Here is a 20,673-nt window from a genome sequence, read left to right on the forward strand (position 1 = left end):
GTATTGGGTTGCACACATGCTGGTTAAGAGTTGCCTAAGTGCTTCACATTTATCACTGTACTGTTTCAATACCTTGTCAGTGCTGTAGTTGGAGCACTTCTGCTTGAAACGTTTCATATTTTGAGTTAAACAGACATGATCTTCAAGTGCTAATGAACCACAGCTACCTTAATTAATTTGCTTTGTGCACCAGTCATGTAATGTTATCCGGCTTAATCCCATTTAACAAAATTATCAAAGTTTAAGTGTCACAGTGTCTTCAACTCGATGCTATAGCTACTTGAACGAGAATTTATTCGTCACATCCCTGTCGATATCCATCATTCTTATTTCCTCATTTTTGGGGCAAATGATTTGCTCCAATTCCTTCAGCCCCCAAACAGAATAAGGGTCCGAATAGTTTTGTTTCAATGGTTCAAGCGTCACATTCCCTTACACTGAAATCATGTAAACAGGATTTTTCCCACAGGGAAAAGTTCACAGAACATAGCAAATCCATGACAAACTCTATCCTTGTTAACAAATCAGATCAGTATATCTCTATCCGTTATTTCTCCTCAAATTTTTGCTCGTCTCAAAAATGATCTTGGAGAAACATTAAATTTGTGGATATCCATGGATCTGTGGAATATTCTCAGCCCTGCCAAAATACTGACAATAATTTAACAAACTTAATTAACAACAATGATTCATTAGTGGATTACATTGTTAATTATACACATCTGGAAATACTTACACTATGAGGCAACTCTGCATGAATGACGAAACTGTATTGAACAATGTCACTATTATCTGCTTTAGATCTATCAAGCAGTATCGCTGTTTCATACATTTCAAGACTTAAAGTTGTTACATTATAGTGTAACAAAAAGGCACATCAATTTTATTTTTAAAAACTGAAACATGTTAGTTTCAGCAGCAATTTTAATACATTACTGATTACAGAGCTTGTACAAAGACTGATAAACAATGAAACAAAGATGAGTGTAATTTTATTCTTCATGATGAATTCAACTTAAATAGAACTAGCAAATTTGGTCAATTTTTGTCACCTGCCAACTGTCGCAAGGTTGGCAAATCTATACAAAAGATAAAACTCAGAATGTGACCATTGTGACAGAGCTGTCGAGTTACAATGCAGACAGAAAGTAACTCAGTTTCAGGTCGTTATGTCAGGTGATGAAATGGGCTAAAGCAATTGATCCGTGACCTTGACCTTGAAGATAAAACCCTTGACTGTGATACACAAAATGTGAAACTGAAAAACAATACTGTACCATTTTCAAACACCTTTTAAGATACAACTCAGAAACAAAAGCAAGCTTGAAATATGTAGCCCTGACAATAAGATCAAAACTGAAATTCAGCATTTCTACAGAAAATATACAAGTATACCACATTTAATTCTTAAACAGATCACAAGTAGCACAATAGGAAAATGTCTACTGAAACCTAAAATACCTGCCTGTAACCTTGACATGAAAGATGAGATTAACCTTGACAATGAAAATGGGATTTCCTGCCTATAATCTTGACGCAGAGATTAACCTTGACAACGAAAATGGGATTCCCTGCCTATAATCTTGACACGGAGGAAATTAACCTTGACAATGAAAATTGGATTCCCAATGTGAGAAGCAACACCACTTTTAATGACACTATATAAGGATACAAATTGCATCTTTTAAATCTCATACGGCTCGTACATTTAAGCGAGGAATGTAAAGTGTGATAGAAAACTTAAAATTTGACATATGACCTTGATCTTGGACAAAGGACACCAATGTGGGACACAAGATGCGTTCTAATGATAATATATACATGTTTCATCCCTAATACAGAATGGGTTTGAATGTAATGCAGCAGAAAGGAATTGTGTGATGGAAAATTTGAAAGATTAACATTTGACCTAAACTTTGAAGACTGGACCCACGATGTGGTACATAACGCACCTTTTAATTATGATATACATAACAAGTTTTATCACTTATTCTCTAACCTGTCGTGCCAGGCAAACACCGGCACTCATAGCCATTGAGAAGATCTGTACATATTCCTCCATAAAGACAAGGATTACTGGCGCACTCATCGATTTCCTTGCTGCAGTTGAGGCCTGTGAATCCACTGTAGCAGCGGCAGCGGAATCCCCCAATGAGGTCCTCACATGTACCGTTATGGCAGTCCTGATGTTCACATTCATTGATATTGGTCTGACAATTCACACCTGTATAACCTGATGGCCAAGGTTAAAATTTGTATTATTATGCAGTCATACGTCATAATTTGTTACAGGCAAATGTGCAAATTCTTCCTCTATTTTTCGATATAATTCTACAATGAGTTGGAATAATAACTACATACCTTTCCAACATGAGAGTCCATTTGTTTTGAGCAGATAAATGGATGTCGGTTAGAAGTATTACTTTTATCAGCATAGTAACCTACCTTGAGAGATCACCTCTTCTGACAACAAAAAAATGGTCCCGCAAAATAAATGGTCTCTCATCATAACAGGTTTGTACCCACCCCCCAAAAGGTTTTGCAGGTCAAATTTCAGCACTATTTAGATAAACAAAACTACAATCACTGTACATTTATTATATTCTTTATTAATAGTTCTTGCTAAAAATATTATATGCATTCATCTGAAGGAAAAAAAGATACATAGCAGGAAAAATTTACAGTGCGACCCCACTATAACATGCCTTGCGATAACGTGAATTTGGATATAATGTGGTTGTGGCGTGGCTCCTGAAATTTCATATATTCATTCACGTATGAAAAAATATTTTTTGTTCAAAGAATGAGAAATAGTGTGTAAAACGTTTATTGTCATTTTGGGGAAGAGTTCGTGTATGAATCTGAATATAACATGATCGTGGCGTGGTTTCAAAATTTTAACAATTTCATCAGGTTCTAAGTCTTTTGCCAAAATAAACATTATTGGAAATGTTACTTATTACTGATCCATAAGTAAAGCCAGTAATTTGTGTGTGTGATGGTCATCAATTAAATCTGTTTACAATCGTTGCTCAAACAATAGCCGACATGTTTTTCTTCTTTAACTGCATAACAACCAAGCAGCAGACAATCTGGTGGTTGATAAAAGATTCTCACAATTTAACATCAAAAAATGAAAGCCGCCTATGTGTTTGCTGGGCTTAGCGGTGTTATTAGATGCAATCAATTGACCAGTAAATAACAGACTATTAGCAGTGGCAATTTTGAATGAAAATATAATTTTTTTAAACTGATGACAGACCTATAAGTGTTTAAGAGATAATATATGTCATTATTTCTTTCAATTCTTTACTTTCCTAAATTCAGTTTGTTTTATACATTATTTCTACACCAATACAGGTTACAATATTTCTACATCAGTACAGGTTACAATATTTCTACATCAGTACAGGTTACAATATTTCTACATCAACACATGTTACAACATTTCTACATCAACACATGTTACAATATTTCTACATCAATACAGGTTACAAAATTTCTACATTAATCTTAGCTCCTGAGCAGTTTCACACTATCTGCCCTTTAATACTGAAATAGAGAGACTTTGTCCAAACATACTTTTTAAATTAACAAACTTATTTACAAACTTATAAACCTTATTTTACCTTCAAGCTTTGGTCCAAAATACATAATATTTGTGATAAATTCCATTTATATACAAGTACCATTTACATAAGAAAAATTTCTGTCCTGATAAATTTGAAAGAAATTATGATTTTGGAGAATGCCAAATATATAATTTTTCCAATTTTGCAATTTTGTTGGCAAAATTTATTTGACTATTTAAAATTCCATGAGGTTCTAGTTTTGCATCTTTCATATCAACCATGCAATTCACAAAGAAAAAAATCACCCCGCCCCCACCAATGTTTTTAATGATATACAGTTATTGTAAATGTTGTCATGTATTATCAGTCATTTCTAGCGGGAAAATTCCTTCGCTACTTCAACATAAGCAACAAGAATGTGTGAGACACCAATGTGGTTGACCTAAAGTAACGACAGCTTAGGTTCCAATTAACTGATTGGAAACATCTTGAAACGGACAAAATAATTCACTGTAACTTACCAAATTCACAAACACACTCGTAACTATTGATACGATTGACACATGTTCCTCCATTCTGGCAAGGATTGCTGCTGCATTCATCAATGTTACTCTCACAATGCAGGCCATCAAATCCTGGCAAACATTCACAACTGAAAGAGTTTCGTTGATCCTTACAAAGTCCTCCATTTCTACAAGGGTTGCTGGCACATTCATCGATGTCCTTTTCACAATGTATCCCATTAAAACCTGAAACAATGGAGGAATGAGAGTGTCATACAATTTCAAAAATAGTTCACAATGTATCCCATTAAAACCTGAAACAATGGAGGAATGAGCATGTCATACAATTTCAAAATTAGTTCACAATGTATCCCATTAAAACCTGAAACAATGGAGGAAAGAGAGTGTCATACAATTTCAAAATTAGTTCACAATGTATCCCATTAAAACCTGAAACAATGGAGGAATGAGCGTGTCATACAATTTCAAAATTAGTTCACAATGTATCCCATTAAAACCTGAAACAATGGAGGAAAGAGAGTGTCATACAATTTCAAAATTAGTTCACAATGTATCCCATTAAAACCTGAAACAATGGAGGAATGAGCGTGTCATACAATTTCAAAATTAGTTCACAATGTATCCCATTAAAACCTGAAACAATGGAGGAAAGAGAGTGTCATACAATTTCAAAATTAGTTCACAATGTTTACATTAACTCATTTAAAAGTGTCAGTCATACCCGACAGAATGTCAACATAACAAAATGTAAAAAAAAATGGTCCAGCGAGTTGAAAATGAAAAAATGTATATGGTCAGACAACATATAATGTACAATATATACATGGATACTCTTTTCTACTCAGCATTACTATTCATTCAATTATTAAACTTCCATGTTTTACTTGAGATATCTCAAGTAGCAACCTCATCAACTACAGATTGGGGTGGTGGTGAGGAAATGTTGTGCAAGAGTTATGTCCCTTATATTACTCCACATCAATGTCCTTTATATTACTATAATGTATGCATCAAAGAAAGTGAGTGAAAAATTAGTGACAACCTACACTAATAATTTACTAATACTTACCATATATACTCATTTATAAGTTGAATCAAACTGCAATAAACAAAGACCCTGATCTGGCATAGCATTATGAGCCTGCCGATCAGTGTCCATTTTACAAGCTACTTACTCCTAACAAAAAGCACAGACCCAGATCTGCTGGCACAAAGTCCACTGTACCAAGGTGCCAGCAGATCTGGGTCTGTGCAGTCTGTATTTAGACTTGTCATGGAAAGGATCATATGTGCCAAGATTTGATGTGGTCTGTACAGGCTGCAGCTATGGGACAACATATGGGATTCATGTTGTAAGCTGCAAGACTCAAGACTCTTGGCACCAAAGCTAGAGCATGCCTGTAACTTAAGAACTAAAACCAACAAGTAGGTCTCTGTACATTGAAAATTTGTGACCTCCACATCTGTTTGCCATAAGTTTTAGGGCTTATCAAAAGGCAGTTATGTGTTCCAAGTTTGGATACTTGTGGGTTTTTTTTTTGCGTGGAATATTTTAGAATTTGCTTCTACTTAATGTCTTTGAATTCAAACACATCCTTGTGAGTTAAAAGTTACATTTTTTTAATAAAAGTTGTTAAACAATTCTTGTCTTTCCATTTAATCTGCACAAGATGCATCTCCTTTGAGAAAAATATTTTTAAAGCTTGTGTCAAGTGGCATGACCTATTTTCCTTTGCAGCTAAGTACTATTACATGACTATCTTTTACATATCACTAATTGACTGTTGAAGACTTGACATGACAACCTTTTACATATCACTAATTGACTGTTGAAGACTTGACAACCTTTTACATATTACTAATTGACTGTAGAAGACTTGACATGATGTTTTACATATCAATAATTGACGGTTGAAGACTTGACATGACAACCTTTTATATATCACTAATTGACTACTGAAGACTTAAAATTACAATGGATGCATAAGGATAAAAATTATTTGCATTTTAAAATGATCCAATTTTATATATAGTCTAACTAATGAATTTCCTTCACAAGAAGAGTTCACTTAGTTGCAGGTTAAAATGAACACTCTCTCCTAGTAACTCTTGCTTTACTTGTAAACTTTAAACATGATTTGTCCATTTAAAATCTATTTGTTCTTCAATCAGCACAGTGTGATTATTTGAAATTTATTCTGTTTTTAATTTAATTCTTGGTAATTCTTTGACATTTGTCCTATTCACATTGTAAATATCTTAAATTTACCCAATCTGTATTTTAATTCTTTGTAATTATTTGACATCTGCACTATTTCCAAAGTAGTTCTTTATAATTATTTGACATTTGCCCTATTTACAATGTAATTCTTTGTAATTATTTGACATTCATCGTATAAACAATGTTGGTCAACTTCTGGTCTTCAAGAATTTCTGCCCCAAAATCTTGACACAAATTTCATAGACTGCTACAGCTTCCTTTGTGTGGACTATTTCAATCAGTTTTTACAATGCTGAACATGTACTGGAATGTGGCAGACTAAAATAAACCAGGCAACACAACTCCATGCCTAAACAGACTGGCATTCAACCACAGCATCCAATATCTAAACAAACTAATTATCTCCTAATCCAACAGGAGGCACAGTCTCCAATTCCAGCCCTCTCTGTAACCTTCACATTGTCCACGTGCAAACTGCTCTTTTAAAATATAAGCTCTAATCTTCAAAGTCATTAGGATTTTAAACTTATTTTGTGTTGTAAAATATGGTTCCAAATCTCAGCTATGTTGTTAATTTATCAGCCAAATAATTTGTTCTATATCAACAGTGACAATTTTTCTTGGTTTTTTATCACCCACCATGAAAATCATGGGAACCTCTTAGTTCCACTAGGTTGCTTGTCTCTGGTTCACTCCACACGTGTTCATGTTAGAACCAGGTAGTTGTCTTCTTCAGCTTAATAATCCACTGTACCAACACCTGGAGGACACTCTACTAATCAGATCCATGTGGAGCGTGGGAAAATCATCACTTGGTGGCAGCTCTGGGATGCAATCAGAGAAAGTGTGTTGAAGATGAGTACTCCAGCTAAATTATCTAACCAGACCAACAACATTTCTTGATATTTTTTTTGGGTTCCAATTCATTCTGTCGGCATTTTTCCCCTCAGTCAACTGTTTCCAGGATACCATTGGTACCTATATTTGAAATTTAAGTACTACATGATACACAATTAAGCAGAAATTAATGGGATAAGAAACACACCATCATTCATGCTTAAGGTTCTATGCTTCCTCACATGCTACCATGTTTATCACCATACTTGATTTACCTCAACTACTACCGTATTCATTACAATATACAACTTGACTCAACTACTACCGTATTCATTAAAATATACAACTTGCCTCAGCTACTACTGTATTCATTACAATATACAACTTGCCTCAACTACTACCATATTCATTACAATATACAACTTGCCTCAACTACTACCATATTCTTTACAATATACAACTTGCCTCAACTACTACCGTATTCATTAAAATATACAACTTGCCTCAACTACTACCATATTCATTACAATATACAACTTGCCTCAACTACTACCGTATTCATTACAATATACAACTTGCCTCAACCACTACCATATTCAATATATGACTTACCGATCATATTTAAATGCAAATCAAACAGTTGAACAATAGGAGTTGCATGTTGCTGTTGTAAGATCACTATCAAAACCTGGTATAAGATCACTATCAAAACCTGGTATAAGATCACTATCAAAACCTGGTACAAGACCACTATCAAAACCTGGTATAAGCCCACTATCAAAACCTGGTATAAGATCACTATCAAAACCTGGTATAAGATCACTATCAAAACCTGGTACAAGATCACTATCAAAACCTGGTATAAGATCACTATCAAAACCTGGTATAAGACCACGTTCAAAACCTGGTATAAGACCACGTTCAAAACCTGGTACAAGACCACGTTCAAAACCTGGTATAAGACCACGTTCAAAACCTGGTACAAGATCACTATCAAAACCTGGTATAAGATCACTATCAAAACCTGGTATAAGATCACTATCAAAACCTGGTACAAGATCACTATCAAAACCTGGTATAAGACCACTATCAAAACCTGGTACAAGATCACTATCAAAACCTGGTATAAGATCACTATCAAAACCTGGTACAAGATCACTATCAAAACCTGGTATAAGATCACTATCAAAACCTGGTCCAAGATCACTATCAAAACCTGGTATAAGACCACTATCAAAACCTGGTATAAGACCACGTTCAAAACCTGGTATAAGACCACGTTCAAAACCTGGTATAAGACCACGTTCAAAACCTGGTATAAGATCACTATCAAAACCTGGTATAAGACCACTATCAAAACCTGGTATAAGATCACTATCAAAACCTGGTACAAGATCACGTTCAAAACCTGGTATAAGACCACTATCAAAACCTGGTATAAGATCACTATCAAAACCTGGTATAAGATCACTATCAAAACCTGGTATAAGACCACTATCAAAACCTGGTATAAGATCACTATCAAAACCTGGTACAAGATCACGTTCAAAACCTGGTATAAGACCACGTTCAAAACCTGGTATAAGACCACTATCAAAACCTGGTATAAGATCACTATCAAAACCTGGTATAAGATCACTATCAAAACCTGGTATAAGACCACTATCAAAACCTGGTATAAGATCACTATCAAAACCTGGTACAAGATCACCATCAAAACCTGGTATAAGATCACCATCAAAACCTGGTATAAGACCACTATCAAAACCTGGTATAAGATCACTATCAAAACCTGGTACAAGATCACCATCAAAACCTGGTATAAGATCACTATCAAAACCTGGTACAAGATCACTATCAAAACCTGGTACAAGATCACTATCAAAACCTGGTACAAGATCAGCATCAAAACCTGGTATAAGATCACTATCAAAACCTGGTATAAGATCACTATCAAAACCTGGTATAAGACCACTATCAAAACCTGCACAATTCTACTTTCAATAGAGTTGTCTTATTGTCACAAATTTTGTGCAGTCATTCTTTTCATAAAAAGTTTGTATTAAGGTCACGTTTTGTGTATTTTTTAAAAAATTTTTATGAACTTGCAAAAATTTGTTTCAGAAATAAGCCAGATTAGGTACAGGTGTTCAAATACGAAAATAATTCTTTGTCTATGGCTATGAAAAGATGCTGATGACAACACTAATGATACTGACAACATGGGTTCCTTGGAATGTCTCGTCTCCACTTTCTTCAAGACTTTTATGCTTGCACAAAAATCTAAGATTTTTTAGAATAAAATGTGGGGGGAAAATGTCTTGACAGAAACATTGCTACTGCCACCAATAAGAATAAAGAAAAATGACCGAAAGAGACCCTAAATAGAGCAAGACCCTGATGCTCCAGTTTAAAGAATATATATATATATAGTCATACAGATATCTATATTTAAATATATATATATAGTCATATAGGTACCTATATTTAAATATATATATATAGTCATATAGGTACCTATATTTAAATATATATATATATAGTCATATAGGTACCTATATTTAAATATATATATATAGTCATAAAGATACCTTTATTTAAATAATATATCATTTTTCCAAAATATAATACTAAGTAGTTAATAAAGACTGTTCATTCCTGATGATCACATAAAACAGATGAAAATTATCATGTGCTATTGACTTGTACAATGGCAGACTGGCACTAAATTGGGTCTTTGCATGTACCGGTAATCATTTTCAGTGCAGGAAGAGTCATTTTATTTAAGTATACATCACTTTCACTGTGATACGATAGCATGATATTCGATCACACCACTTGGATGGTGTTCTCTGAAAATGCTGCCATACTTAAACTGTGATTCAATTATTATATATTCTTGGGTCATTTATATAACGATCTTCAAGGAATATTGATCAACGAGGAGTTAAGTAAACTGAATGATCACAATTTGAAGGTTTGTGTAAAAAATTCTCTACAATAACACCATTAACTGAAATAGTACCGAACACCTACAAGCCAGACAGACTTCTAATTCAAATACTATTATTACCCAATTACTGTACTTCTTGGATGGCAAGACCATGCTTTCTTTGTATGACCCCCTTCCCATTTTTTCAATATGATGGAAAATAAAGTATTTACTAAGGATATGTTTCCATTCATACTGTTTCAAAATAAAGATATCTTTCCATTCATACTGTTTCAAAATAAAGATATCTTTCCATTCATACTGTTTTAAAATAAAGATATCTTTCCATTCATACTGTTCCAAAATAAAGACATCTTTCCATTCACACTGTTTCAAAAAGGATATAGCACACTTTGATGAGAAAACAACCTCAACAAAGCATTTTACTGAGCACATACACATTTCAAATTTGAAATATACTGGACATTTTTTGTGCAAGCTACAGTCGACTACCTCTGTGATTTTTCTTAACAATCGTTTTGCAAGATAATTCATTGGAACATAATTTATGGAAGTACTAGTGCTTTCATAAGTATTCCTCTGAAACCAAAATCCATCCAAAAAGTGCACGTAGTGTCTTTGTTCAGTTGTATCTGAAAGTTGAAATTGCATCCGCAATTTCACTTTTTGAGGATTTTCAAATAACGATTTGAGTTAAATATCCAAAACATATTTGGTCTTTTTGAAATGTATTATTCTGGGGTTTTTGATGCAGGCCTCTGTTAAGGGAACACCAATAAAAAGTGACCTTGTCCTTTATTACGCTGATCTCTGGCCTTATGGATGGCTCCAACAAAACCAAGCATATTCAAGGTCATTTGTCAATGTTATGATACAAAATCAAATGAAATTTAACCAGGCATTTTCCAATTAAGTGGGTCAGAGTCATGTGTTTTAGGAAGGGCTAGCAGATATAAAACAAGGCAGTAGTTGTACACTGTAGACAGCTGGCTGTCAATGATCACCAAAATCATTCTACTGTGGGAAATGCTACTTCAGGTGTCAAATTTCAAGTAACAGTCAATTATAACTGTGTGATTAACAGAACCACTGTTGGATACTGTCCATCATAAATTAAACCCAGTTAATGTTAATAAGAAATATTCTCCTTTCAGTTTCAAATCGGTTGATTACATAATAACTTTACCAAGGGTATGTGCTGGTGATTACGAAAGTGTGTGCATATTGTCGTGGATTGTGTTTATAATGTTCACGATAATCGCGAAAATGAAATGTGCCTTTCTTGAGGTCTAATATAACTGCTCCCCCAAGTCTACAGAGTAAAAAAAAATTCAAAATTTAATGTGTCCATAAAGTTAAGCAATTTAAAAAAAAAATTATACTTATTCCAGTTCACAGTCTTTACTGATATAAAACATCCAATTAGGTCCAGCACTGTTTTTTGGCCAATTAACTGTGAAATAAATTATAATACACACAGACCAAAACTTTCCAAAACTGGCCCCTCTGTATTCTGGCTTCCTCCCAGACTGGTCAAGGATATTAGTCCAAGAAAGGATATTCTATTACCGTATATACTCACATCTAAGTAACATCCAACTGCAAACAAGACAGTGCTGACACTGCTCTAATGATCAAGCCCTACAAAACTGCATAGAACCAAATCGGCCAGCAAATTATGTTGTGGCAGATCAGTGTCTATGTTGTTTTGCTGTACTGATTAGGTCTTACAAAACTGCACAGACTCTCCTGAATCGAACTTGCATGTGATTATATAAAGTGCAACTGGTAACTAAACTTCCAGATACAGGCCACCCTGTAAAACACATAAAATTATTCGTTCCAACAGTATCCATTTAAAAGAAGTTTTACTTTACATTAAGGCTGGTTAATAAAATACACTCAAATGACCTAAACAAAATATAGCCTTTAAACGGAGGTTAAAATTGATTATCTAAACTATAAAAAAACCATAGATTTGAAAGAAAACAACACAAGCTTGGCATCACATCTTTATTTCCTTTTAAATCATTATTTAACAAAATTAAATACACAAATATGAGGTGAAAACAATATTTACAAATAAAAAAAATTATTAATGTGTCCAGCTGGCATTTTGTTGATACCCTCCTACCCATCCAAACACAGATATGCATTCATTAAATTTTGCTTCATTTTCAATATACTGTTTTTGATATCTAAGGACTTCAACTGCCACATTATAACAGGGGATTACATGCATTTAAATTTCAAAAAAGTTATTTCTGATATTTAATCCTTTTCATTATTAAAAACATTTGCCCTGAAGAAAAGAAGAAGAAGAAAAAAAAAGGGGGGGGGAGTAATTTTCTGTCAGGTGTATACTAATGTAGCAGTCAGGAACTGCATGTAAAGCAGAATGTTCCCCATCAGATAGTATGGTCCTACTTGATCAACTAAATACCCAGGCTCAACAAGGGTCAATGACAGGGAGGAAATTTTAAGAGATTAAATCATCAACTTTATTCATTTATCAACTTTAATCATTTTTGGCAAGAAATAATCTTTTATTCAACATTTTTCTGCAGTTAGTCTGTTATCATTATAGACCATGGCAAATTCTGCCACAAAAACAAACCAGTTTCATTCATTTGAAACATTATCTTTTAATTCATCGGAAACATTATCTTTTAATCTTGAAAGAAGTGCTCTTAAAAGATAAGTTTGTTACTGGTAAAGAATTTATTTGTTAGAAACAGTTCCTTTTTTGTAAAATGGTATTTATAATTCAAGTACTCATGTTCTGTCAACCTGATCTTAAATTCTGGTATGAAATCATTTTTTTTCCCTCCTAAATTCCTAAACAAGAAATTCATTTATATTATTAGTTACTGTTGTATCAAAATTTTATGTGGGGGACCAATTTTCATGGTTTATGTTTTTGTCCTGAACCATGCATTTAAAGACCCAATGTAAAATTAGAAAGTAGAAATTTTTTGAGACTTCTGTTTTGTAAAACCTCAACCGTTTCTGCAAGCTGGAAATCGACTTGGTCAGCTATTTTTATTGCATCCTCCATGGAATACTTTGCATACCAGATGTGGAAGTGTGATTTTAATTCTTTGTACTCTTAATTGTCAAATCAAATGGTTGACGTTGGTCTGTATATGAGACGGGCACAAACAAAAGGATTCCACTGTCTTTCGATTTTCTTAGTATCTTTGCAATTTGGCGATGACGGCTTCCTTTTGACGTTGAGCACTCCGACACAAAAAAGGTGCCAGTGAGATCTTTCATGTGCGCTCAAACATGTGGGAGTAAACATTCAAGTGACTGCCATTTGCATAAACATTCAAGTGACCGCCATTTACGTCAGCAGTTTTATTCTTTTGTATTCTTCATTTTGAGCTTTTGTAGGTTAAACCACAAAATTAATTATCAAGTAAAATGCCAACTATTACAGCCAAAAGCATAAATTTAAGTACACAGTACACAAAAAATATCCTTTTTTTTTGTTACAAAACAGCACAAATTGTACTGCAGCATAAAAAGATTGTATAAAGTGAACTAGAACCCATTATAAAGCACCTATTTTTTCTTTGATGAATTCTTCAATTTGTTTACCTTACATGTTTCTGTCATTAGCAATGCTTAATTTTGGCGCTTTTTGAAACAGCAACACAAACTGGTTATTTAGTGCTGTTGTTTCAGTCACTAAGCCATTTCTCTTTCCCTTTTTGTTGGCAAAGCAAGACTACTTCATTTCCAATAAACATTTAAATCAAAATAATTCACTGAAGTGTAAATGGAAAATTATCCAATAAAGGATCTGAATTATTTTTTCACACAAAATCAGATTTAGTCAAGTATCAAGGCAAAGTTATACAGGATGTACAGTGGTAGAAAAAGCTTGTCATTCCATAGAGACAGATGTAAAGAATTCAATGAGGCAGATGCTATGTTCACGACAGCCGTAAAGAGCTCGAGGAGGCAGATGCTTATTGCATGACAGCCGTAAAGAGCTCCGGGAGGCAGATGCTTATCGCATGACAGCTGTAAAGAGCTCTGGGAGGCAGATGCTTATTGCATGACAGCCGTAAAGAGCTCCGGGAGGCAGATGCTTATCGCATGACAGCTGTAAAGAGCTCGAGGAGGCAGATGCTTAATGCACAAAATGTAAAGTATCCAAGGATGCAGATGCTTATTTCATGGAAGTATGAGACTCTCTAAAGCATGTAACAGGTAAGAATAAGAAAAATGTGTTCATAGGCGAATCAAAGCTTCAAGTATGTGCATACAGCTGGACAAATATGTCGCTGGCATAATTTTGACTAATCATCGTTTCCATTATCTGCTTTAGTAATAGAAGGGTGTAGAATTTATTTGATCTCAATACAACGATGATCAAAATAATTTATTTTTTAATAAGCACTGAAAATTTTTCTCCTACATGTTGTTGTTCGTGGACAACTCGAGATAAAACGAATGAATTTGTTCCTCTTTAGGCATCAGCAAAATTATAAAGTTATATTTCACATCGCCTTATTTGTATTGCACATTTAAAACACGTCTGATGAACAATTTTGAATGACGACATAAATAACTACTTTAAGAGATGGAGCAATTTTGTTTATTCTGTTATGGCAACTAACACTTCACAATTACCTCTTTTTTTTTTTTTACATGAGAAGGACCATTACAGATATACAATAAAGACATCGGGAATTTGCAAGACTTCATGATAAATTCTTTGCAAAAGAAAGTTTATTCATGAGACGAACAAAAGAGATAGTGATGAAACAAAGAAATGAGTGCACAGAATGTGTTCATTGCATCACGAATAAGCTGAAATTATACAAGTCATTACAGTAAAAACCAATTAAGCTGAAATCAGAGCGAAAATAAGAATCCGCCATGAAAAGTGGCAGTAAAAGAGTAATGATGTTCTGCGATTAAATCAACATGACAAATTGCTTTTGTAACGCAGGATAGTCAAAGAAAATCCGACAGATATGTGCCTCATGCTATATAGAGTTTCAGAGCTGATTGACTTTAGAATCTAGAAATGCATTCTCAGTAAAGAACTTCCATGTCAATCCTACTGTACCTTCTGGTGGAGACAGCTGATTATGTGAATCAAAGTTGTTTTCAAATTCGGCATCCTCCACTTTCTTATCTTGAAATGACATCAAAAGAATAATACATATCTTCAATCCATAAATCTTGAGTAACATGGTTATCAACTTCAGTTTTCAAAAATAATTATAGTTATCCATTATATGGCAATAGTTGATGTCAGCATTCCAGGTATTTTACCCTTTAAGGCTTACCTCAAGACTATCCAAGAAACATTGTTTTAATATAAGACAGTATAATAGAAACACAATAATAACAAGTTCTGGAAATCCGCAATGGGCCCCACTGGCTATATTTCACTCTGTAGGGCTTTAAACTGATGAAAATGTGTACAGGAAGCAACATTATGAGACAATGGGCATTCTGGGTCCTTAATTCTTCAAAATGTAATGTGGAATGAATGAAAGTCAGCTCCTTAATAGGCTCAATACAAACAACATCCCATGCAGAAGATACAAAGCTCTTTAACAACTTGGAACAGATGAGGCAAAACCTATAAAAGAGAAATCTACGACTACGAAACAATGTTAATATCAAACTGTATCACATTATGCTGAATGGTCCTTGACATACATTGATTACTGGGAAACGATGCATATATATAAAGTTATCTGACAAGGGCCACAACTCTGTCCAAAATGTGTAGAAGAAACAAAAGCCTTTAAAAAGATCTATGTGTAAGAGACAGAGTTCTAACAAAATTCCATCAGAATATGTGGAATGGTTCTTGACCTATGCTGACTGTAAGTAACATTCCAAATTTCCATGAGATAATAACTATGTGCTTTTCAAAAGACATAACTCTGTCCCAAATGAAATCAAAGAGACTAAATCCATCAAAGGCACATTACATCTATAAGACATTCTTCATACCAAATTGCATCAGAAAGACATTTAACAGTTCTTGTGTTGAGTCAGTTACAAGTGATGTCCCATGTGAATATATCAAGTTAATTTCCAAGGGCCATAACTCAGGTATAAAGTTTACAAGACAAAATGCAAATCTAAGACTGTGAGACCATATACATTCCAAAATACATATACAAATTTGAATGGTTCCTAAGCTATTACAGTTACAAGAAGCTGTAGTGCAGACCTATAATTTGAGGAAAAATGGGCAATAACTCATCTGAAACTGGACAAGAACTTAACAAAAGCTCGAATGTTCATCATACAACACTGGTCATCACACCCTGTATTTGACTATATGACTTAAACCGAGTAAAAAAAAAACATAAGAAATTCTAACTGATGGTAGTACCTAGACTGCAAACAGGTACTATATATACTCTCTTATAAGTCGCGTCTAATTGCAAACTACAAACCCAGATCTGCCATTGCATAATATGCTGGCATATCTTGGTCTGTGCCGTTTGTTGGGAGTAATCCTGATCCTGGTTTGGAGGTGCATTATGCTATGGAGATCAGGATCTTTGTTGTTTGCAGTTTGACTTGACTTGTGAATGAGTATTTATCGTATAAATATTTAAAACTCAACTCCCACAAAACCAAGAATCTAACTTGTTTTTCTTTTTAGTTTTTAAAATGTTACCAAACATAAACAAAGTCCACAATCACTTACAAGATGTTTTGAACTGATCTCCGACACATGAAATTGTAGAATAGAATACTCCACCATAACAACTGTAACAATCACTATATTAGTACTTAAGTGTGAATGCATGTGCTGTACATTTTATTTTTGGGTTCTTACAAATAAATGCTTCAGTCTCAAACACTAACAAAACAGAGATTGTTTCTTCAAGTGGGAGTTTTAAAAAAACATGCTGACCTATTTGTAATTAACACTGATGTAATTTAAGTAGTATGTACCAGCCATTACAATGCATTTTTTTGCCTGAGCTCATTTTAAAGCCGCATGATCAAAATGTACAGTGTAATTGACTCAAGTGGCACAATTAACCTTAAAATTCACCTACCAAATGCTATAAAATTATGCCCAAGGGTTGCTGAGCTTTGGTGGTTACAGGTGGAACAGACAGACAGACATATGACAAAGCAGGGTCCTAATTATACTTAGATGTAAAATAGTCCATCTAAAAACGGACTGTTCCTGTAAATTTAATTTCAAACCCAGGGAAGGCATTCTTAATGTGTAATAGCCACCCACAAAGCACCTAAACATTTTTTTTATTTTTCGTATTAACTTGGAATAATCTAAACACCCATGCATCTATTTTTTTTTTTTAAAAACTGCCTTTCTTGCTCAAATGGAACAATATTACACATCAGCTATTATTTACATGTAAAAATCCAACCTAACCAACTAGTAATTTTAACTATGCCATGACATGTTGACCAAAAATGTGAAAACTACATCTGCTGTATATCAGTTGGCCATTCAATTCATTCAGCTACAATTACGGTCAATCCATTAAAAAAATGGTTCTCTAACAGCATTAGACAGAAAATACCTTAACCAAATGAAGTTATGTCAAAACAAAGCAGAACCTGATTACATCTGAAAGAATCTTTAACATAGCCAGGACATTGCTATGTTATCTGATATGAAATCTCTGTGTGGTGCTTAACACAAAAAAAAACACCCTTCCATCTTTCCCACACTCCAGTTTTAACCTTTCACCTCTCCCAAATGTAAACCTGTTTCATGCTACTGATGAGGACAAAACAAAATAAATTGGACTCAGCCTGGTGGTTGTTGGTGATTGCATGAACACTTTTATTTGAATTTTTGGTCATCAAACAAAACAAAATAGTATAAGGTAACTATGGCATGTCTTTGTTCATAAATCAAGATATAAAATTATGTCAGCACTGACTCTGATCTGAACCATCACACAGCACAAAATTTAAATAAAACATAACTGTTTTACCGGACTTTAACAGAATTCAAATTCAATTTGCCATAATATTTTTGTGCAAGTTTGTCATGTAACATGGGCAACATTCATACTACAGACAAATAATTTTCTTTTTCTAAGTTTAAACAATTTGCCAGCAATTTTTGCCCAAATATATTTAAGAAATACCGAGGCGACTTACCTGGCATACAGGTGCAGATGAATTTTCCTACATCATCCAGACATGTTCCATCATTGAGACATGGGTTTGATTCGCATTCATTGATGTTGTTCTCACAATATTTCCCCGTGAATCCAACTGGACAATCACATCGAAAATCCCCCCTCAGATTCACACATGTACCACCATGCTCACATGGCGAGCTGTTAGCTATATGGAAGAGAAAAAACATGCTTTCCTTTTATTAAATGTGAAAAAATATTCAGGTTAGAATATCACTGCTGATAAGTTTAAAACCATCTCTGATACAGATGTTCAAAATTTACGTTGTGATTGAAAAAAGTATGAGTGAAGTGACAGCACTTCAACGAAAAGATTTGTTACCATTTCATGAATGTGACAGATTTATAGTTCTACACGTTTAAGTATTAGAAAGTTTTATTTATTTTTTATTTATAAGGTACACAGAAAGTGTACTGACCATATTTCACTCATGCTGGTGGAAGGTGTTTTTGAGTAGTTTAAATCTCTTGCCTGGAATAGTTTCAATTTTAACATTCACTCAACTTCACTTCAAGAGTGGATTCTACCTGGCTAAATCATGGATTACATCTACATCCCTAAAGGACTCGTACCAAAGAGCACAGTGTCTCTTGCACCCGATTCCACCTAAATATCTGGGAGATTTCAATGTGTAGTGCATACTGGAGTGAATACCTTGAAAATCTAGGAGGACAATGATAAATATACTTTGTACTGAAGCAAGACGTATGTGAATGTTACAAAAGGCACTGTAGCATACAATATTTAAGTCCAATGTTAAACTCCAAAGGTCAGTACGGATTTGTAATAATTACCGACTTTAACATACCTCACTTGGTATAAATCTCTCAACAGTAAATGAGGTTGATTAAAGAAAACTAGTCAGGTGTGTCTTGCATATTCTTACCTGCAAAGCATTCATTGATATCCAGGGAGCAGTCAGTACCAGTCCAGCCTGGCCTACATGTGCAAACTGGGTCACCATTTACAGGTGATGTATCACACTTGGCACCAGACTTGCACGGGTTACTTGTGCAGGCATCCTCCAGGTGACAACGAAGACCTGTAAAATATATACCCAAATTTCTTAAAGACAAATATGCTGATTCTGATTACAAAAATAGGAAAATTAGCATTTTTCACACCTTAACACTTTTAGTGCAATTACTGATATCTGTACAATATTTCTGCACAAGCATGCAATGCTTCTTATAAAACACAAGCATATACATGTACAACGCTATTACTAATGGAGAGATAGTTATGCTAAATGATTGATGTAACTGGTTACTTTTGATTTTTTTTCCTCCTCAATTTTATAAACAAATCTTTATGGTGTATTGATTTCTTCCAAATATAACATGCATCTATCTGTACATTTGTCATATCCTATATTTTGTCCCTGTAAATATAACATGCATCTATCTGTACATTTGTCATATCCTATATTTTGTCCCTGTAAATGTAACATGCCTGTTTGTGCATTTGTCATACACTATCTTTTGTCCCAGTCAAATATTGGAAATTCACTGATGACTACTGTTGTATCTTTCATCATACACTGTAGTCCTATTTTGTCTAATAATAATAATATATCAACAAAATTATCGGATGAATCATCACAAGTTACCAATGTTAAACCATTTCCATGTCTAAGGAGTCGAGATCCTGTCAATTACTAAATTAAAATATAAATTTTTCTTTTCCTGGGGACACTGAGAGGTTGCAAAAGTGGTAAATCAACAGTATTTGTGAAACTTAAATATAACAATTTGGAGTAATCAATAAACTAATTAATTACTAATTAATAATTAAAAATCTTACCAGTTTTGCCATAAGGGCAATCACACTTATAGGTTCCAACCCGATCATGACATGTGCCTCCGTTATAACATGGGTTGGGCACACAGTCATCGATATTTTCTGTGCAGTTTTTTCCTGTCCAGCCATTAACACAGACACACATATAGCTACCAGGCTGATTGGTACATGTTCCTCCATTCTGGCATATAATGCTAGAGAAGCACTCGTCAATGTCGACATTGCAATACTGACCTGAAAAAGAAACTAACTTTTTTAAATAAAGAATCTTTGACTGATGCATATTCATTGTTTTAATGCATCAGTTTTTCAAAACTGCTTTTCAGAACTGCTGATGATCAGGATAGCTGCCCATGAATTTCAGTGTATGGGCCACAACTCTGTCATCAATTTACATTTAAGAAGTACACATCACAAAGTTAGGAAAATCTATGTTCCAGACAAAAATCGTTTTACTGACATGGAGTTATGCCTGACCTTTTCCTCAATGAGGAAGTAATGAATTTTTATTTGTAAAAAATTATTGCATAAAATAATTTTACTTATGAGAAAATTTTCATTCCGAGATCAGGTCTTCCTTGCCAA

The 20,673-nt window shown here is 34.0% G+C and overlaps 1 protein-coding gene across 3 annotated transcripts in view; it reads right to left on the reverse strand.

Moving 5' to 3' along the window:
* The window catches only part of LOC149777750 (uncharacterized), a 155,183-nt gene that overhangs the window by 32,097 nt on the left and 102,413 nt on the right, over positions 1 to 20,673 (reverse strand). For 2 of the 3 annotated variants that reach the window (XM_089938799.1, XM_089938801.1), the window contains 6 exons: positions 20,092 to 20,322; positions 19,175 to 19,330; positions 18,247 to 18,435; positions 15,194 to 15,262; positions 4,094 to 4,321; positions 2,000 to 2,233 (listed from right to left, as the gene is read on the reverse strand). In XM_089938799.1, the coding sequence (XP_089794925.1) occupies positions 2,000 to 2,233; positions 4,094 to 4,321; positions 15,194 to 15,262; positions 18,247 to 18,435; positions 19,175 to 19,330; positions 20,092 to 20,322 (1,107 nt within the window). The remainder of the gene's footprint in view (positions 1 to 1,999; positions 2,234 to 4,093; positions 4,322 to 15,193; positions 15,263 to 18,246; positions 18,436 to 19,174; positions 19,331 to 20,091; positions 20,323 to 20,673) is intronic. The other variant, XM_089938800.1, reaches the window with a different exon arrangement.

This window comes from Sinohyriopsis cumingii, chromosome 17 (genome assembly GCF_028554795.1).
Source record: "Sinohyriopsis cumingii isolate HCF-2022 chromosome 17, ASM2855479v2, whole genome shotgun sequence".
Lineage (NCBI taxonomy): Eukaryota > Metazoa > Mollusca > Bivalvia > Unionida > Unionidae > Sinohyriopsis > Sinohyriopsis cumingii.